Source organism: Dendrobates tinctorius, unplaced genomic scaffold, assembly GCF_039654945.1.
Source record: "Dendrobates tinctorius isolate UK_male_01 unplaced genomic scaffold, ASM3965494v1 ptg000322l, whole genome shotgun sequence".
NCBI classification, from domain to species: Eukaryota; Metazoa; Chordata; class Amphibia; order Anura; family Dendrobatidae; genus Dendrobates; species Dendrobates tinctorius.
The window spans coordinates 4,418,993-4,436,780 of NW_027361989.1; the positions used below are offsets into that span (position 1 = coordinate 4,418,993).

Below are 17,788 nucleotides of genomic sequence, written 5' to 3' on the forward strand. Positions count from 1 at the left end.
CTGGCTCATCAAATACACGACGAAAGGTGTCCAAAAAATTTGACAAATGAGTAACCAGGGGGTCATCACGCTCCCAGAGGGGGTTTACCCATGCCAAAGCATCCCCCTCGAGGTGGGAGATTATGAAGGCCACTCTAGAGCGATCCGTGGGGTATGCTTGAGGCTGCAACTCGAAATGGAGGCGACACTGGTTCAGGAAACCTCGGCATAGTTTTGCGTCACCGTTATAACGGGGTGGTTTGGCCAACCGTGGAAGGGGGTGAGGACCAGTAACTGGAGGAGGAGCAGCCGCGGCTGCCTGGAGCGCAAGTAAGCGGCCATCAACTGAAGCCATGTAGCTGAGGATGAGACTTTGTGCGTCCTGCTGCTGTGCTAACTCTTGCTGTAAGCCAGCCAGCTGGGCCGCATTACCAGGATAGGAGGTTTGGAGAGCGGAGAGACGCGATTTCATGAAGGACATTATGCGCGTTTGGTTCTCGCGTAAAAAAAGTAACTCCTTCTGAGTAGCCGTGACTCCAGCGGGGTCCATGGCCTGTGTATCTGTTACGGAGTGTGTTTTGGATGGCAAAAAACAAGGAGAGCAACACGGAGTGGACCCTCTGGGTCAGGGCCCCAGAGCCCCTGCGGACAAGCTGGACCAGGTGGAGCCACCCCCTATACAGGGAGTGTTAGGGGCAGGCCCACAAGGGATGGAACCGTGACAGCCAGAGCCAAAGGGACGACTGGGTGAGCACCAGAGGAACTAGGGTGGAGAGTCAGCGGAGCAGCGGCACGGGAGGTCAGTGGTAGGAGCCAGAAGGACGCATAGACCTGGCGGGTCCGAAGCAGGTAGTGGCTGGAGGCTGCAAGAGAGAGAGCGGGTAAGAGAGGGCACGGACAAGGAGTTCAAAGGGGCGCAAGCACACCGGGAAGGAGGCAGGGAAACGGAACATCCAGAGGGGCGAACCCAGAGAGAGAACAGCAAAAGAAACCTAACTGAGCGGGGCTAGGAGGTGAAGAGTAGCAGGGCCTGAAAGCGTACCAAGCGCTGGCCAAAAGGACAGCAGCCCGGGAACGATACACAGGCGTCTTACCTGGGGAGACGCCTGCCAGAAATAGGCGATGGGCGCCGCCATGTTGGGGGCGGAGCCACCGCGTCACATGACGCCGTCAGAGCTCCGGCCAGAGGAGCATGGGAGCGACGTCGGGGAGGCCGGAGGTCAGCAGCGGGGGACGCGCCGGGGAGCGGGTGTGCGCCAGGAGGTGCGCACAGGACCCTGCAGGTGAGTATCAGCGGCGGCCGTGACAGTTGTTGAGAGTCTTGCTGCTATAGTCCTGCAGCACGGGGATCCTGTGTATGTGTTCAGGCTAAGTCCAGCCAAGGTCCTGTCACTTCCAGACACACACCATGTGCCAAACACCAACCTCCATTACATAGCCCATAACCCCTCCTACAAGTGAGGTAAACATCACATGGGCTGATGATCACATGACATCATCGCAGGTCCTGCCTTTAGGGAAAAACCCAGCCAAACATTAACCTGCTGGGAGAAATGTATCTCCCATCCAGTAAAAAACCCTTTACTGTACCACATACAGTACCTCCCTCCTATGTTCAACCCTAAGGGGGTGGACACATGACATACAGTGATCTCTGGACAGGGCATCTGCATTCCCCTGTAGTCTGATCCCAGCAAAGAGCAAACAGATGAACGGCATACTAGGGCACACAAATCACCACATTACCAGACGGAGCGCTCTTTATCTGAAGTATTGCGGCATATGATTCAGTCAAAAAATGGAGGTGCTTGCATGAAAAAACATGAATATTTCAATGTGAAGCAAAAAAAGAAGAAATATGCAGCACTCACCAATGTAGCTGAAAAACTGTGAGTCTTTATTTCACATAATTTCCATCAAATGTGTGGACATGCAGGACGTGGAGGAATGCTAGGGGAGGGATTACTCGCTTCTACGGGTCCAGGTGAGGGGATTAACTAAAGGTCATTCCCTATATAGGATCACAGACCTTACTAATTAACATACATAACAAGTTGTGAAACAAACATTTACAAAAAAATATATAGCTATACAATATACAAAGTGCAAGATACTAGTAAGGAATAAATCTTTCCATATCGATTTACAAGATAATCTATATTTTTACAATATCATAGGAAGATTATAATCTAAATAACTTTACATACAATTTTTTATATAACATTTTTTTATAAAAATACTGATAGATCGATCCGGTCATTTAGTCCCAAAGGACCTTGTGCATTCGCTTTCAGGATCCATTTTGCTTCTTGTTGCAATAAAGCTTTGTCATAGTTACCTCCTTGAGGTGGAAAATTGACCTTTTCAATCCCTGCAAAACTCAGCTACATTGGTGAGTGCTGCATATTTCTTCTTTTTTCGCTTCACATTGAAATATTCATGTTTTTTCATGCAAGCACCTCCGTTTTTTGACTGAATCATATGCCGCAATACTTCAGATAAATAGCTCCGTCTGGTAATGTGGTGATTTGTGTGCCCTAGTATGCCGTTCATCTGTTTGCTCTTTGCTGGGATCATTCAACTTGTGTAATTGAACTGAGCACAGGGTTTATTTCACTCACTTTTTATCTATACAATGGACACAGATGAAAATATGGAGCTTTCTGATATGAGTGCGGTTGAACAGGGACTTTTAGGAGGACGAGAGGATGCACGGGAGTTTTTGGCAGAGTGCAATCTTAAGGAAGAGCTGCATATTATCAGCACAAGATCACTTGAATTTAAAATACAATCATTAGCTGAGAAATCTGATCATTCTGGACTGTAAAATCATTGAAATCATACACTGAATGCAAGAGAGTCCCGAGAGGTTTACGTATCTTCAAGGAAATTTCACAATTTCAAGATGATCCTATTTTCCAAAAGAAATGGACTGATCTCCTTCACCAATGTTCTCTCAATTTATTACAATTGGTAGCAGAGAAAAATGAGCAGGAGTATGATCATCTGACTGAACAGTTGGAGAAAGCGAAATCAGAATTAAAGTCACGCTACACAGAAAAGCAAAATACAAATTTTTACAAAAAATTGGCTAAAAAACTCGTATTACAACAAATATTAAACAGAAGAAAAAAGAAAAGTTTTTGAGAGATAAAAATGACTACGAAAATAACATGATTTTTTCCTGGAATAAAAATCGTTCCTCTTTTTCTAAAAAACGGAGATACAACATGGCTAATAAAAAGAAAAATAACTATGAAGGATGGATCACGGATTCGGACTCAAGTGTTGCAGACGATCGAGAGGACTCAAGCATGCTTACTTTTCCTTCTACCTCTAATAATACGCCCCCTTTAGGAAAAAAACAAGACGAGGCCGGAAAATTACAAAATCAAGGAAAGAAACGCAAGCAAGTATCATGGAGGAAATAACACCTCCAAGGACAATCTATGTATAATAAACCTTTCAAAGCGCCAATTATCCAGTGAACATACTGAAGTTCTATCTAAAGGCTTACATTTTTGTATTCCAGAAAAATTTGATTATGTCGATTTTAGGATTGAATTGTTTAAAAGTATAAGAAAGCTACATCTTAAAAAATCTTTTTCCAGTGTTTCAGCTGCAGTTTCTGTTCCTATACATGAAGGTGAGAAAACTCCAACTATTGGTCCTTTAGGCTTTATGCTAAATTCAGATATCTGTCCCAGACAATTTTTAAGTGATGTTGAAATGTTAATGAGTATAACTGAACCAGATTTCTCCCTGGAATCAGTTAATTTCAATGAAGAAATACCAATACCTTTTAAAGGAGGAATAAAATCAAATTTCATGCCTCCTATATCTCCTGGGAACAGTATCGATCTTTTCCATGATATGGTCATCAAGGATGTAGAAGCTTTACTCTATCCCATGTCAGAAAAAAATTTGAAAGTACCTGAGATGAAAGCTTTGCAAGAAATGAAGGGATGGAGTGATACTGTTTTCAGGAGATCTGATAAAGGAGGGAATTTGGTTCTTTTGGATAAGACATACTATATACAAGATGCCGTAAATCACTTGAATGATAGTAATACCTACTGTATGCTAAATGACAACCCTTTGCATAAATATAAGGACAAATTAAGATCTCTTTTAAGAAAGTATGTTCAATTGGGGATATTATCAAAAAAGAGAGCAGAAAAACTCTTTCCAGAATACCCAGAAATTCCCTATTGGTATAGTGTGCCAAAAGTGCACAAGTCTTTAAAAGAGCCTCCGGGTCGCCCTATAATTTCAGGGGAAAACTCTTTGACTGAACCACTTTCACAATACTTAGACTGGCTACTAAAACCTTTACTAAAAGCTGTGCCATCCTTTGTAAAAGTCTCAGGAGATTTATTGAAAAAATTGAAAGATTTCCATTGGCAACCACATTTCTCCCTTGCATCTATTGATGCTGAGGTCTATATACCCGCATCCCCCATGATAAAGGCATAGCAGCAATAAAGGAGATTTTACACAAACAAATCACAGGATTTTATTTCCTTTATTATTGAGTCACTTGATTATGTTTTGACACATAATGCCTTCAAATTTCTGGATAAGTGGTATATACAAAGGGTGGGCACAGCAATGGGCACGCCAGTCTCTTGTGTCATACAAAGGGTGGGCACAGCAATGGGCACGCCAGTCTCTTGTGTCATACAAAAGGTGGGCACAGCAATGGGCACGCCAGTCTTTTGTGTCATACAAAGGGTGGGCACAGCAATGGGCACGCCAGTCTCTTGTGTCATACAAAAGGTGGGCACAGCAATGGGCACACCAGTCTCTTGTGTCATACAAACGGTGGGCACAGCAATGGGCACGCCAGTCTCTTGTGTCATACAAAGGGTGGGCACAGCAATGGGCACGCCAGTCTCTTGTGTCATACAAAGAGTGGGCACAGCAATGGGCACGCCAGTCTCTTGTGTCATACAAAGGGTGGGCACAGCAATGGGCACGCCAGTCTCTTGTGTCATACAAAGGGTGGGCACAGCAATGGGCACGCCAGTCTCTTGTGTCATACAAAGAGTGGGCACAGCAATGGGCACGCCAGTCTCTTGTGTCATACAAAGGGTGGGCACAGCAATGGGCATGCCAGTCTCTTGTGTCATACAAAGAGTGGGCACAGCAATGGGCACGCCAGACTCTTGTGTCATACAAAGAGTGGGCACAGCAATGGGCACGCCAGTCTCTTGTGTCATACAAAGAGTGGGCACAGCAATGGGCACGCCAGTCTCTTGTGTCATACAAAGAGTGGGCACAGCAATGGGCACGCCAGTCTCTTGTGTCATACAAAGGGTGGGCACAGCAATGGGCATGCCAGTCTCTTGTGTTTATGAAAATTTATTCCTAGCACGGTTTGAAGAGTTTTATATAAAAACAGCCCTAAATCCACACTTAAAACATTTACAAGCATATTTTCACTTTGTGGATGATATTTTTATTATCTGGGGGGGGTTCTCAGGAAGAATTTGCAGATTTTGTAAAATACCTGAACAATGTGAACAGTGACAACATGCGCTTCACATTTTCATTTGGGGGAAACACAATAGATTTTCTTGATGTCAAATTTAAAATAAAAAATGGCTCTTGAAAAACAGAAGTGTTTAGAAAAGAAACCGCAACAAATAATTACTTACATTATAAGAGCGCTCGCCCATTACACACTAAAAAGGGACTTCCATATAGTCAAATGCTAAGAGTAAGAAAACTGAATAAAGATGAAACCATTTTTAATGAACAAATTTCTGAGCTGAAACAACGTTTTTTGCAAAGGGGATATCCTATGAATTTATTAAATGAAGCATATGAAAGGGTAAAAACATTTTCTCAGATGGATTTATTAAAGGAAAGGACTAAAACATTAAATAGTGTAGTCAAACCTACAAAAAAAATTTAATTTTTGTTTCAAACATAGTGCAATGGATAGAGCAATCCAAGCAGCAGTGAGAAAACACTGGCATCTCATTGATGCAGAAAAAACCTTACACACAGATGGTAAATTAGTTCCTCAATTTGCATATAAGAGGGCACATAATATAGGGGATTTATTAGTACATCATAGACTTCATCCCCCTCAAAAAAATTGGCTACGAGATTTATCAATAAAAGGAAATTATAAATGTGGTCACTGCAGATACTGTCATCTTCACCTGACAGGGAATTCTATACATTTTGGCTCTATGGAACATAAGGTACAAAACTACATTTCTTGTCAAACTAAATTCGTGGTTTATATTATTTTTTGTCCATGTGGTTATTTTTATATTGGAAAAACTATAAGACCACTTACGATACGTTTTGGTGAACACTATAGATCTATTACATCAGGAAAGGGCTCACTGCGATTAATCAAGCATATTCAAGATGTGCAGAAAGCTAACCCAGAAATTTTGAGTTTTGCAGGGATTGAGAAGGTCAATTTTCCACCTCAAGGAGGCGACCATGACAAAGCTTTACTGCAACAAGAAGCAAAATGGATCCTGAAAGCGAACGCACAAGGTCCTTTGGGACTAAATGACCGGATCGATCTGTCAGTATTTTTATAAAAAATGTCATATAAAAAATTGTATGTAAAGTTATTTAGATTATAATCTTCCTATGATATTGTAAAAATATAGATTATCTTGTAAATCGATATGGAAAGATTTATTCTTTACTAGTATCTTGCACTCTGTATATTGTATAACTATATTTTTTTGTAAATGTTTGTTTCACAACTTGTTATGTATGTTAATTAGTAAGGTCTGTGATCCTATAAAGGGAATGACCTTTAGCTAATCCCCTCACCTGGACCCGTAGAAGCGAGTAATCGCGAAACGGCCGTTGTCCGGCACCTCCCTCCCCTAGCATTCCTCCACGTCCTGCATGTCCACACATTTGATGGAATTCATGTGAAATAAAGACGCACAGTTTTTCAGCTACATCGGTGAGTGCTGCATATTTCTTCTTTTTCGCTTCACATAGGAGCTTCCTGAGGCTATAAGAAGCCTCTCCCAGAACCAGGGAGAGGCCACAATCATAAGCCCCAGGTGTCCAGGTAAGACTGCACTGGGATCACAACCTTTAACCCCAGAAATGCCAGTCATCAGCACTCGTTCCAGACATTAACCCCATGTGTGCGAGTCAAACCCGCACTGAGATCATGACACCCTGATAAAGAGTTTTGTAAACAAATTTGGTTTTCTAAATCCTGCATCTCGTGTTATTGCGTCACAAAAAGATTCTTTATTTGAATGCGCGCAATCTCTTGATTTTGCTAGAAAATGTGAAAATAATGAAAAGAGGATAAATCATGCTAATTTTGTAAAGACAGGCAGAGTAAAATCTTATCAGAAGCCTGTATCAAAGTGTTCTAAATTGAGTTATCCCCAAAATCAAATCTATGAAGAACGAAGAAAATCACATATTTGCTTTAATCCTTAAGGAATGATGACTTCTGACCTTCTTTCTGTAAAAAAGATGGCGTTATCTGACGGACAGAAGCAGGTGGTGAGTGAGATCATTGGCTTTCAACTGAACACTCTGCTCAGAGAATCCGTCAGCTTCAAAATGGCAAGAACTTTTCAGGACATTTTTTACAGAGAAATAAGATTAGGTTTAGGAATTGGCTAAAAATGTAATTATATGTTGTGTAAAAGTGTTATACAGTGTATTAGTCAGTTATATGTAATTATTATATAGAGTATAATTCTGTAGTTCTATAGTTTTGTAGATATACATATTCATACAGTATATATAGAGTGTTTGTAGAAGTAGAGATTGTAGAACTGTATTTTTTAGTGAAAATTAAAATCTACTTCAGTAATAATATTTAGAATTATGAATATGATATTAACCTTATCTTTTATTTTTCCTTAGAATTTTCATTTCAAAGCAGGACTTAATTGGGAAAAATTCTCTTACATGGATTTATGCCTTTATTTACACAGGAAGTTGCAATAATTGCATGATTTTATATATTTAACACTTAAAAGAAAATAACTGCATCTTAAATGTGTTCTGTGTGTATGTCTTTACTGCATGGCATGACATGACAACCACAGCATGTAAATCTGAACCTTGTTCTAATAATAGGTATACCATGTCCCTGTTCCTTAGTGAAAAGAATTTTTGGTTTTGATGCCAGCCTTTACTAGTCAAAGGAATTTTTCTTTCTAGGCCTAAAGTTTCAAGTATAGCTAATACAACATATATTTATGTTATGTGTATTTGTGGAATATTCAAAGAAATATTAAGATACTAAATTTAATAGTTTACAATGCGCATTGATAATTAGGACAATAATTTTTTTTGGATTTGTATTCATGTATTCACACCTTCGTATGTGGAATAATTTGGTTTGAACTTATATGTGACACAGTCTGAGTGACAGATGACAGATACATGTATGAGCAGCTGCTAAGGGGTAGGTAATGTGATACGTTTGATGTATGAAAGAGGCCTCAAGACTATGTATGTTAGAGAAAAAACTTTGCCTTTATAAGAAATATGCAGGTCAGCTTAATTATTAGAATATTAAGATACATAATGAAATATTATCTACACAACATATATTTCTATAGTAATTATTATTTCTTGATTTAGTTAATTGTGGATAAGTGCAATCACATCAAAATGGTTTATTAAGAAAATCTACATTTAAATTAATTTTTCCAAAGGATAATTTTATGATATTCAATTTTATTTTTAATGGTTACATAGATGGTTACACATCTTCAGAGAAATAAATGGTATAAAGCAAGTATAACATTTACACAATTTATAAATTAATTATTTTTAGTTTTGGTTTTGATAAATGAATTATTTCATGAAACAATATTTTTCGGTATTAAGGGGGAATGTGTTTTTGATCCTGACTACATCATCACATTAGATTAATACCTCTTCTTCACACATTTTAATAAAGAAGAAATACAAATAAGGTACAATGGTATAAGTATTGGGTATAATAACATTGAGTATTATAAAGAGTCATTTCTTTACACTAAGAAGAGTATTATATGCAAAGCTGCATAATTTGAATATTTTGGTAATACAAGTTTATGACAATTATGAAACAATCCAGATCATGGAAATATTAAGGGTATATGTTACTGAGGACATAACCATTCTGTACTTGGAATCAACATAAAGGCCTTATTTTTTATTCTTATTTTTCTTCTCATTTTTATTTTTCATTTTCAATTTTTATTATTCTATTTTTATTTTTAATTCTTAAATTTTTATTTTTTCTGTCAATCAAGAAAAAAAACAAAAAAAAAATCAATATTTAATAAAGTAATATCTACTATGAGAATATTGCTTCATTAAATATAACAATGATATGGCCATTACAAAGGAAAATGTTTCACTTCTGAGTTATATGCAACAATTCTTTCATTCATTCATTCGCTCACTCATATATTCTTAATTTGGTTCATGGCTATACATTCTTACATATTATTGGTATAATAAATATATTCCTTATTAATAAAGATGAAAACACTTGTTACATAAAACACACTGACACCTATGGGCTGAAAAAGGTAATTACACCTATGACATAAAAAAATGTTCCATATATAGAAAGAATATGGATAATAATGTATTATCACTTATTATTGTTTTATTATTTCAAACATTGAAATCCATATATGGTACAAATTCTGATAATGATTATATGGATATTACTGATTGCTATGGTACGCTGTGATATTATAGGTTAGGAAAATTACCAGATTTGGTATAGAATAGGGAATGAAGACTTCAAGCAAGATACTGAAATTACAATTATAAAGACTTTTCATATTTCTAAATTCAATTGATTCTTACCAGTTGCAGGAAGAAGAATGCCGCGATCCTGAAGTCCCAGAAGGTAACAAAGCTATGATTACTGAGTAATAGACTGTATTAATTACAAGTGCAGTATCCACCACTGACAGCCACAAGTGCAGTATCCACCACTGACAGTCACAAGTGCAGTATCCACCACTGACAGTCACAAGTGCAGTATCCACCACTGACAGTCACAATTAAAGTGTCTAACCTGACAACCAGAGGACGATGATCCTATGATGCTGATGTGAACGGTGTTATCACGTTCTTACCAAGTTCCAGAGGTTTCCAATCACCTGTAAAGCGGTAATTGTCAGGAAGCTACAACCCTGACATGTGTCCTGTGCATTAGGACAAGGACTGGTTATGGTGCTATGTTTAGCAAGGAAGAGTCATTTTAACCCTTGCTTTGCTGACCAAAGACGTGACACCTGTTCAAAGACCAGTGCAGATGGAAGATTCCAGAATATCCAAGGCGAGCCAATATAAGCCCAGGTTTTTAAAAGTGACACTGCACAGATATTAAAGCTGCATTTCATCTATGGACTTTGTTTTCTTATCAACATTTGAATTTATGGACTTTGATTTGACACATGACACGTGACACGACATGATTTCTACAACATCTATAAGCTATCTCAAAGGAATTATCATATAAAGACTGTGCTCTAAAGAAGAACCAAGGAAAAGACAGAAGATATTAAAATTAAGACCAGATGACATCAGATGATGATGACTGGACCAGAGATGCTTCAACTTAGATTTAGGGAAATATAATTATACATATTTTATATGAATATTGTTTACGGCTTACCATAACATGAATTCACATCATTAAGTGCGTATAACAATAATAATTAAATCATTTTGTCAAAGAAGAAGAAAAGAAAGATCTTATATTTTGAGGGTTTCAATAAATGTCTTTCACCCTCAAAAGGGGGAATTGTTAAATATTAATCGGTTGTTAATTTCTTACACTCAATTCTTTACTGAATAGTACCTTCAGCTGACACTGCATGTGTTTTTTTGCAAGTTTAGCTCATGGTAGATGTCAACTCCATTTATAGAGACCACGTGCTTTAAAAGACGTATATTTAAGGTGGGGGCTTACTCTAGGGGTCGCTCGCTCCTTCACCACCATGAGACACAGACTTGAGGAATGATCCTTGCACGACACTACGGACAGCTGGTATGTAACTGAATCACCATGTGACTTCGCTTAACAGAGACAGACGCCATTTACCATGCAGATTTCCAGGAAAAGAAGGGTACAAGCTTTGCTATGAACAAATGGACAATCTCTTTATAATCATGCACCTATTTTTATGTTTTTCTGTAATAATCTTTTCTTTGATGGAAGAATCCAGATAAACCACTACATTTTTTTATAAGAAATTGTCATATCGCATCTGGTAATAAGTCCTGAATAATATACAAGAATAAGCATTTTTTAACAATTATATTTTCTTGTCGTAACTATATACTATAACATTAGAAGCTGTGTATTTTTGTAATTATTTGTAAGTATGCATGATTGATTACCACTTCTGTCTCTGTAAAAACAATCCCCTTTAACCCCTTTCTGACATTGGGCATAAATGTACTTCCCCCTTTGATGTGGGCTCTGGCGGTGAGCTTACATCTTTTCCGGCACGTCAGCTGTTTTGAACAGCTGCCATTTGCCCCTAACAGCGGCACATAATGCGCACTGCCAGCAAGCACGCTGGAAATCCCACCCATCGGTGACCCCGTCACATGATCATGGGTCACCGATGGGTTGGCATGACAACCAGAGGTCTCCAGCAGGCCTCTATGCTTGTCACTGCCAGAATGCTATGAGCGCCGCCCTCTAGCCAAAACCACATGGATCAGGGATTGTCCCACTAAACTCCCACTCTCCTTTTTATGGGCAAAACGCTACTCAGAAAACACAGGGTGAGGGTAAAACAGTGTGGCGATGCTTTAGTGTACCACAAAACAGGCAGATAACACATAGAACAGTCCCAGCAAAATACCCAAGATGGGGCACATTACAGAGTCTCACCCTTCCACTGACCCGCCGGGATAATAGCTGCTGTGACTTCAGATCTTCCGGGGTCACTACCCCAGCTGTGGCACACACACAGAGAGGAGGTAACGACAAGTGTAGGAAGATGACAGTCCACACGTGGCCAGTTGTTCCGAGGATCACAACCTGGCTTCATATTCCAGGGTCAACTACTCCACCTGTGGCACGCACACAGAGATGAGGTAACAACAAGTGTAAGAAGATGACAGTCCATTGATTCTATACAAGGTACAAGGCCAGTTGATCTGAGGATCACAACCTGGCTTCAAACGTATCCATGGTTCAGTGATGGTCAATGGAGTAGATCTGTATTCTTCTAAATGAGGCTGAAAACCCCTAAGTTGTTTCCTATAGAATAGATCCGTGACGCTTGTGATAATGTTGTGGCTGCTGTCCTGTCTCTTGTCCTTTGGATGTATAGATGTCTTGGTAGAATCTCTCTGGCTGTTTCTCTCTCAGTCTCTTTATACAGAGGCCTGTAACCTATTTTTAGACTTAACAAGTGTCCCTCATTCAGTATTTACATAAAGGGTAAGAATGGAGATGAGATTATTATAGCATTACTTGATTATTTAAACTATTTGCATGCCTTCACCCAACCCAAGATCAACCCAAGATCATGAAAAATGGACATGAGACGAATATCGGAAAATGGCGCAATTCTTTTATACTTTACCTAATAAAGAGGAGTTATTTTTACTGATACAGTGGGTATGGAAAGTATTCAGACCCCTTTACATTTTTCACTCTTTGCTTCATTGCAGCCTTTTGGTAAATTCAAATTCATACTATATATTCTTGTTATCTATTTTCCTGCTTTGGAGCAGTGCATTTATGGGTAATAGTGTGCTGTGCTTGTTTTTAATTATTTTTATTTTTCTTATTATTTTTTAGATTGTGCACATAGAATCATAGAATCGTAGAGTTGGAAGGGACCTCCTGGGCCATCTGGTCCAACCCCCTGCTCAAAGCAGGATTCGCTAAATCATCCCAGTCAGATGTCTGTCCAGCCTCTGTTTGAAGACTTCCATTGAAGGAGAACTCACCACTTCTCGTGGCAGCCTGTTCCACTCATTGATCACTCTAACTGTCAAAAAGTTTTTTCTAATATCTAATCTGTGTCTCCTCCCATTCAGTTTCATCCCATTGCTTCTAGTCTTTCCTTGTGCAAATGAGAATAAAGTTGATCCTTCTACAATGTGACATTCTGTCTGGATTGAAGGCGCTTCATGAACACATGGAGTCCTCCCACCATCTGTTTCAACATTGGGATCGGAATTTGCCATATTATATACTGTCTCTATATTATGGATTTGATGCCACTTTTATATATGGATGCTTTTGCCATCTATTGCTATAGAATACTATCTTGGATAACATGTCATATGTGTACTTATAAAGTTATATAACTAATAGATGATATATGGTAGATAATGCGATAGGTTGATTTATAGATTCTTACAATAAGTGGATCTAGAAAATATTATGACATAGCTTTTTGACTTTTTATGGTAAATGAATACATTATCTTTAGCAGGTCCCTTACTTGAGATTTGTATCTTCACATATTTTCAATATTGGTGGTGATGCAATAATGTGGGAGGATCTGATGATGCCGCGGACCTGTACGCGTGTGCGCCCTGCCCCGACACGCCTGATGGTCTGCAGCATCTCTATATGGGGGCGGTTGCCGAGTGACCCACCTGGTTCTGCCTACCGCATGATTCTAATGCCACCGGGCGTTCCAGGTTGCTAGGGCTACAGATGTGTCATTTCCAGCTGCGGTGTCATCACATCCGGTAGACGGCAATTTAAACCAGTGTCTCTTATTCACTGTCACGCCCCCTGACGAAGGATTCAGTCTCCAAAACGCGCGTCAGGGTGACGCGCTGACTGGGTCCGCCATAATGGGAGACGCCACTTTCTAAATAGGCAAATGGAGAGATGAGACCGGGAAGGATATTAGATTCATATTCATGTGATACAATAGCAGCTATCCTAATTTCAGGTGGTTGCACTACTCATTTGACGGCCCTAATACCTTTGGCCCATTTCCTAAGAGGTATTGCTATTTTTTCAGACTTTGTATTCTTTATCTCTGATGTAACCTTTTAAATATAACTTGGGGGTGGTGATGATATAACAAATATGGTTGAGACACATTGATGGTGGTGGTTCATTGGTCAGCGTGTCCTCTTGTTGCACTGTGGCACTTTTTGCTTATTTTTGCACATGCTCTCCACGACCTTCCTTTTTCTGTCCAATTATCCAAAATAAAGTACCGTATTTTTCGCTTTATAAGACGCTCCGGATTATAAGACGCACCACAATTTTTGAGGAGAAAAATAAGAAAAAAATATTTTGTAATAAAATGGTGGTGCCTCTTATAATCCTTGCATCTTATTGCTTACCGGGGTTGGTGGCTGCGATGTAGCGGGGTCCCAGGCTCGCTGCTGGAGGAGGCAGGCGTGGAGTGATGCTGCAGGCCGCATCCAGGGATGAGGGGGGGCTCCGATGTGTGCCGTTGCTGCTGCAGAGTCTTGTGCTGGTGTCAGGTTTCTCCACTTGTCCGGCTGTTGCAGGCCGATGCTGCGGGTGCCTCCGGTGCGGCGTTGTGTGCCCATCGATGCCCGGGGCTCTGCCGACATTGTTCGACAGACCAGAGCCCCAGCATTTCCTCGGTTCCCTGTATACGTGCGCTGAAGTGCCGGTAAAAAAAAAAAGATGGCCGCCGGCGCGTGCGCAGATGGGATCTCGGGACCCAGTTCTCGAGAGATGAGATTTGAAATCTCATCTCTCGAGAGCTGGGTCCCGAGATCCCATCTGCGCACGCGCGGCGGCCATTTTTTTACAGGCACCACCGCGCGCACACAGGGAACCCAGGGAAAATGGCTGCCGGCGCGTGCGCAGATGGGATCTCGGGACCCAGCTCTCGAGAGATGAGATTTCAAATCTCATCTCTCGAGAACTGGGTCCCGAGATCCCATCTGCGCACGCGCCGGCGGCCATCTTTTTACTGGCACACAGGGAACCGAGGAAATGCCGGGGCTCTGGCCTGTCGCACAATGTTGGCAGAGCCCCGGGCATCGACGGGCACACAACGCGGCACCGGACACACCCGCAGCAGCGGCCAGCAACCGCCGGACGCCCCCGATCACAGCCTAGGTAAGGCATGTCCGCTTTGTAAGACGCACCCCTGTTTTCCCCCCAAATTTTGGGGAAAAAAAGTGCGTCTTACAAAGCGGAAAATACGGTATATGTTTTTCTAAGATTTGGGTGTTTTGATCATTTATGTGGTTTTGCCACACCCCCGTGATTTTGCATATATATGACGGATCCATTTATATGTCCATGATTTTCAGCTAGCATGACCTGTTTATTTAAAATATAAATTTGTTACATTTATAGGATGCAGCTTTCTACCATTTGTATTGTTCTATTCCTGACACTGGAGTGGCTTATAAACTTATGAAGTATATAGTTTGAGGTCTGGGATCTGAAAATATGTGGCTAGTTTTCTGACTGTTTCGGATAACATGATACATGATTTTAGTTTTTGTCTAGTCTCACTTGAACATAGGTCAATACTAAATAGTCTCCTGATGAGTCGCCTTTGGTGAGGACGATGAAATGAGAGGCTTGGAGAGTGTGAATACGTCACCTCACCCTATATACTGAACTGTGGGGTACATGTTTTTTCTATTAGTCACCTACTAACTAACCTTCAGGGGGTGAATTATGGGTATAGTTTTACATTTGGAGTTAATAAGGTTTAGTTTTATTCTTTTGTCAGCAAACATGAGGAATCTCAAGAGACAACCCATTTAAGAAGATTCAATTTTGGTTAAAACTATTCCAACATTTTGAACATAAAAAAGGCTTCTCCCCTATGTGACATATCTGATGTTTATTAACAGTTGATTTCCATGTAAAATTTTTCCCACATTAAGAAAAATGAAAATGGCTCCTCCTTTATGTGACTGCTCTGATAGCGATCAAGAAGATCCTTCTGGTTAAAATATTTCCCACAGTCTTAACAGGAAAAAGGCTTCTCCCCTGTGTGAGTTCTCTGGTGGGTAACAACATTTGATTTCTGTGCAAAACATTTCCCACATTCTAAACATGAAAAAGGCTTCTCCCCTGTGTGGATTCTCTGGTGCTTAACACAATCTGATTTACTGTTAAAACATTTCCCACATTCTGAACAGGAAAAAGGCTTCTCCCCTGTGTGGATTCTCTGGTGCTTAACACAATCTGATTTACTGTTAAAACATTTCCCACATTCTGAACAGGAAAAAGGCTTCTCCCCTGTGTGAGTTCTTTGGTGGGTAACAAAATATGATTTATGTGAAAAACATTTCCCACATTCTGAACATGAAAAAGGCTTCTCCCCTGTGTGAGTTCTCTTATGGGTAACAAAATGTGATTTCTGTGCAAAACATTTCCCACATTCTGAACATGAAAAAGGCTTCTCCCCTGTGTGAGTTCTTTGGTGGGTAACAAAATATGATTTATGTGCAAAACATTTCCCACATTCTGAACAGGAAAAAGGCTTCTCCCCTGTGTGGGTTCTCTGATGGGCAACAAAATTTGATTTCTGTGCAAAACATTTCCCACATTCTGAACATGAATATGAATTCTTTGCTTTAGGAGCAGTTTGTTTTTTATTGCCTTTTTTGTGACTTTGATTTTCCTTAGTAGTCAGTAGTGAATCAGAAGATGGGACCTGTTTCATAGGATCAGATGACAGATCTTTGCTGTGAATGGATGATGGTATATCTGGAGTAATGACATTCACTTCAGTTGTATCTTGTAGGATCTCAAGATCATCAGATTTCAAAATGGAAGATGTCAGCTGTCCCTCTGATCTCCTGGTACAGTCATCTGCTAAGATAAAAAAAACAATTTTTTAATAAAATATCCTTGAGTTTTATATTTTTGAGCATTTCTACTTAAACTGTCCATAAAAATGGCAAGCTATGTAAAAGCTTAAATTATTTACCAAGACAATGACAGTTCACAGTCTAATAGAAAACCTTGTTATGTAGGCGAAAAAAATACCAATTCTCATCTCACAAAACACAAGTCCCCACTCAGGTCCATCATCTGTCAATGGAAAAACAGAGGTTCCCGCACTATTAGTGGCTCAAAGGCTGTTGAAAAGCAACAGGGTTTCTATAAACCAATCCAGCAAAATCCGCTCTCACTTCGGAGTCTTGCAGTGTGCTCAAACATTTAGGATCCCTGTATTTAGCAATATTATAGTGAGAAGAATCCACTTAATTTGCGGTGTGTGTCTCCTGGAGCACAATCTGGGCACTATGTGCTGGGTAAGAAAATGGCAAATGTGTAATTTTCACTCTCCAACATCCACTGCATGTTAATTTCCAGAAAGTGGCTGTGGAATCAAAATATTCAGTCCTCCTAAGGATTATAACCCTCAGTGAATTAATTTATAACATGGAATCACTTTATGGGGATTTTGACTATTCTGTTTTTCTGTCATTTAGTTATATTAGGGCTTCTGCATATGGTGTGCCCAATCTCATCTGGGATCTGTTCCTGCTGTCCAGCTGGAGTAATCTGCTCCCTACTTCAGCCAATTGGAAAGTACCACACCCTACTAAAGCGCAAAGCACATGGCCGGAATCTGCCAGATACAGCGCTGTTCTCCTCTGGTTCAGTCCTCTGTGCTCAGCTTGCGGCTTGTGTATTTGTTTCCTGTTCCGTTTACTGACTACTCTTGTGTCTTCTGATTCTGTATTCTGTCCTTCTGGTTCTGACCCAGCTACCTGACTATTCTTCTTGCCATCGAACACCACAGAATAGCAGGTAACACCATGGTCCAAGCCTAGGGGTCCCAGTGTAAGTCCAGATCCATGTGAGGGTGTTATAGGGCGATGA

At 40.2% G+C, this 17,788-nt stretch overlaps 1 protein-coding gene across 2 annotated transcripts in view; it reads right to left on the bottom strand.

Annotated features, from left to right (window-relative positions):
* Positions 1 to 15,776: 15,776 nt before the first annotated feature.
* LOC141074041 (uncharacterized) overlaps positions 15,777 to 17,788 on the bottom strand; it is a 34,640-nt gene continuing 32,628 nt past the window's right edge. The window contains exon 11 of one of the 2 annotated variants that reach the window (XM_073561560.1): positions 15,777 to 16,768. In XM_073561560.1, coding sequence (XP_073417661.1) covers positions 15,918 to 16,768 — 851 coding nt within the window. In that variant the 3' untranslated portion in view covers positions 15,777 to 15,917. Of the gene's footprint in view, positions 16,772 to 17,788 lie in introns of both variants that reach the window. The other variant, XM_073561559.1, reaches the window with a different exon arrangement.